Source organism: Cyprinodon variegatus, unplaced genomic scaffold, assembly GCF_000732505.1.
Source record: "Cyprinodon variegatus isolate N-32 unplaced genomic scaffold, C_variegatus-1.0 Scaffold665, whole genome shotgun sequence".
In the NCBI taxonomy this organism is placed as follows: domain Eukaryota; kingdom Metazoa; phylum Chordata; class Actinopteri; order Cyprinodontiformes; family Cyprinodontidae; genus Cyprinodon; species Cyprinodon variegatus.
This window is the reverse complement of record NW_015151118.1, coordinates 68,525-71,080: the sequence shown is the minus strand read 5'-3', so window position 1 is coordinate 71,080 and position 2,556 is coordinate 68,525. Positions and strand designations below refer to the sequence as shown.

The window sequence follows — 2,556 nt, the reverse complement described above, 5'->3', positions numbered from 1 at the left end:
CCAGTTGGTTCCATTAGACCCATCAGCTGGACTCATTCACGGTCACCAACCGGAAGTTAAAGGGCCTTGGTTGGATTCATGCAGCTTCTAGAACCTTCAAAACCTCATCAGCCAAGTACATTTCCTCCTGTGTCTTTCTGCCATGGAATGACAGCGGCTCTATAGATCAATACGGACTAGAATAACTCTCATAACGATGAGAGGATGAGCTGCAGCTGCAGACGGAGCCCATTAGGCGCCGTCTCAGGAACCGATGCAGAATAAATGATGCTGATTAATTAGAGCCTTGGGATTGAAGCCAATCGTCGGTTTTAGATGTCGGGATCTCCGTTCAGCGCATCAGATGTTTTCCGTCCGACTCGTTGGTTGTTGATTAACAGGAAATTTTCCTAAAGCCAGTTTGTGTGTTTCTGCAGTATACGTATGATGGAGACGAGGCCGGAGATCTGCAGGTGGACTTCTCCATCGTCTGGGACGGAGACTTCCTCATCGACAAACCTGCCTACATGAAAGGTGACCCTGAAAAACCTTCCGCCTCAGTTTTTATGGCAGAGTAAAGAGAAAAGGTTCTGATTCTGGTCGCTCATCCTGTGCTTCTTCTCAGTGTCGCTCTATAAGTGTGAAGCTCAGCGCTCCAGCTGCGGTCAGTGCCTCAAAGCGCCCTCTGTCTTTGAATGCGGGTGGTGTGTGGAGAGCAGGAAGTGCCTCCTGCGGCAGCACTGTCCGTCCGCCGAGCAGAACTGGATGCATCATGGCCGCCACAACGTGCGCTGCAGCCATCCGCGCATCACTAAGGTAGGGCCTAGTTCCGTCGATCCGACCTGCTGCTCAGACGATCAGCTCGTCATCGGCGCCTCCTCTCTCCTGCAGATCGACCCGCTAACCGGACCGCGGGAGGGCGGGACCCGGGTGACCATCGAGGGCGAGAACTTGGGTCTGCAGGTGAAGGAGATCACTCACATCCAGGTGGCCGGCGTCCGCTGTAACCCGGTCCCATCGCTCTACATCAGCGCTGAGAGGTCGGTGTAGCCTGTGTGATCGGACTCGTTCAGGTGGACCGGTTCTGACTCTGTCCTGGATCGTTTGCAGGATCGTCTGCGACATGGCGGAAGCGCTACTCCCCCACTCCCCCGGCGGACCCGTGGAGCTGTGCATCGGCGTCTGCAGCGCAGAGTACCGGACTCTGTCTACCCAGACCTACTCCTTTGTGGTGAGTGTTTGACTGGACCGGTTCCACTGTGACCCGGTCCAGTTTACCTAAACTCTGACTTTTTCTACATGGGAGAAAACATTCAGATTTAGCTTATTGATGCTTCCAGAAGAATCTTCTCTCAACCAACCGTCTGTTTATCACTTTATTTATAAAGCATCATAAAGCACCAAAAGGCTGAACAAATGGAACAAATTATTTATATAAAGAAAGAACTGTTGATCATTAAAGTAGAAGCATGTTTGACTCAAGGAGAAGATGTAGACCTCAGTTAATCAGAAGTTGCTCCAGTTTTGAAGATATAAACAAATATAAACCTTAGTTTGCCACCAGGGGGCGGTGTGAGAGGAAGAGAGCCCAGCTGACCCGGTGGTGGGAGCGATAACTTCCTGCCCAATGACCCTAAAGGCTGATTTATGCTCAGAAACCAGGTCGTCTGCGTGTCTCGCATTTAACGCAGATATGCCCCGCCCCTTCCGCAGACACTCTGCTGCACCTCTTCGAAATTTTAGGTGATCGCAGACAGGAGGCCTCTGATTGGTCAAATCTACATCCGCTCTACTCTATGCGTACTTCCTGTTTGGTACTTAATGGCAGAAACTCTTGCTGTAGTGCCGCTGTAGCTACCAGATCTGCTCGGGTCCTGCTTCCTGCCAGTGACGTTACGCTACATGATTGGCTGGTTGCCCAGACAACGATAATAACATCACGCAGCGTCCGTGTCGGTAGCATCTGTAGCGTTAGCGTCTAATGGCCAATGAAGTTTAACCTGATTGATAACAAAACTGTTAGACCGTGATATAAAGAGCTGGGTAGCGCTGTGGCTAGCTGTGCTCAGTAGCTAACAGGTTAGCCTCTGTTAGCTCAGTCAGTTAGCCACATTAAGCTACACTACTTTTAACTTTGTGTCATCAACAACTGTTTGTTTCTACAAGTAGAGTAACTTTTTTATTGGTCTAAAATCTCTACGAAAGTAATTTTTTAAGATGTTCCATTTGTCCTCTTCTGCCCTCAGATTTTAATAAAGAATTAAAATAAGCTGAGACTTTTTGTGTTTCCTTGTTAAATGGCAGAACTCAGTCTTTGAACGCAGTGCTTTCCTTCCAGACTGACCATGATTGTTTTCTACTTTCGGCTGCTTTAGATCACAGATTAAATGTAAAATAATAGCAAATATAGATAATGATTAGCCTCGTGAGACCATCCTGATCTCGCGAGCTTTCAAGGTTTCACTCGCTAATCAGTCTGGAGACTCTCCGTTGAAGGAAATTTGGAGCCGTTCACCAAACGAACGTCCAATCAGCGTTGGCTTTGAGGCGGGTTGAGGTGTGACGCAACGAGAAGCG

The 2,556-nt window shown here is 48.9% G+C and overlaps 1 protein-coding gene across 1 annotated transcript in view; it reads left to right on the top strand.

Moving 5' to 3' along the window:
• The window catches only part of LOC107097004 (plexin A3-like), a 73,443-nt gene that overhangs the window by 39,638 nt on the left and 31,249 nt on the right, over positions 1–2,556 (top strand). The window contains exons 8-11 of the mRNA XM_015393956.1: positions 417–513; positions 605–795; positions 871–1,019; positions 1,090–1,210. Of these exons, the coding sequence (XP_015249442.1) occupies positions 417–513; positions 605–795; positions 871–1,019; positions 1,090–1,210 (558 nt within the window). The remainder of the gene's footprint in view (positions 1–416; positions 514–604; positions 796–870; positions 1,020–1,089; positions 1,211–2,556) is intronic.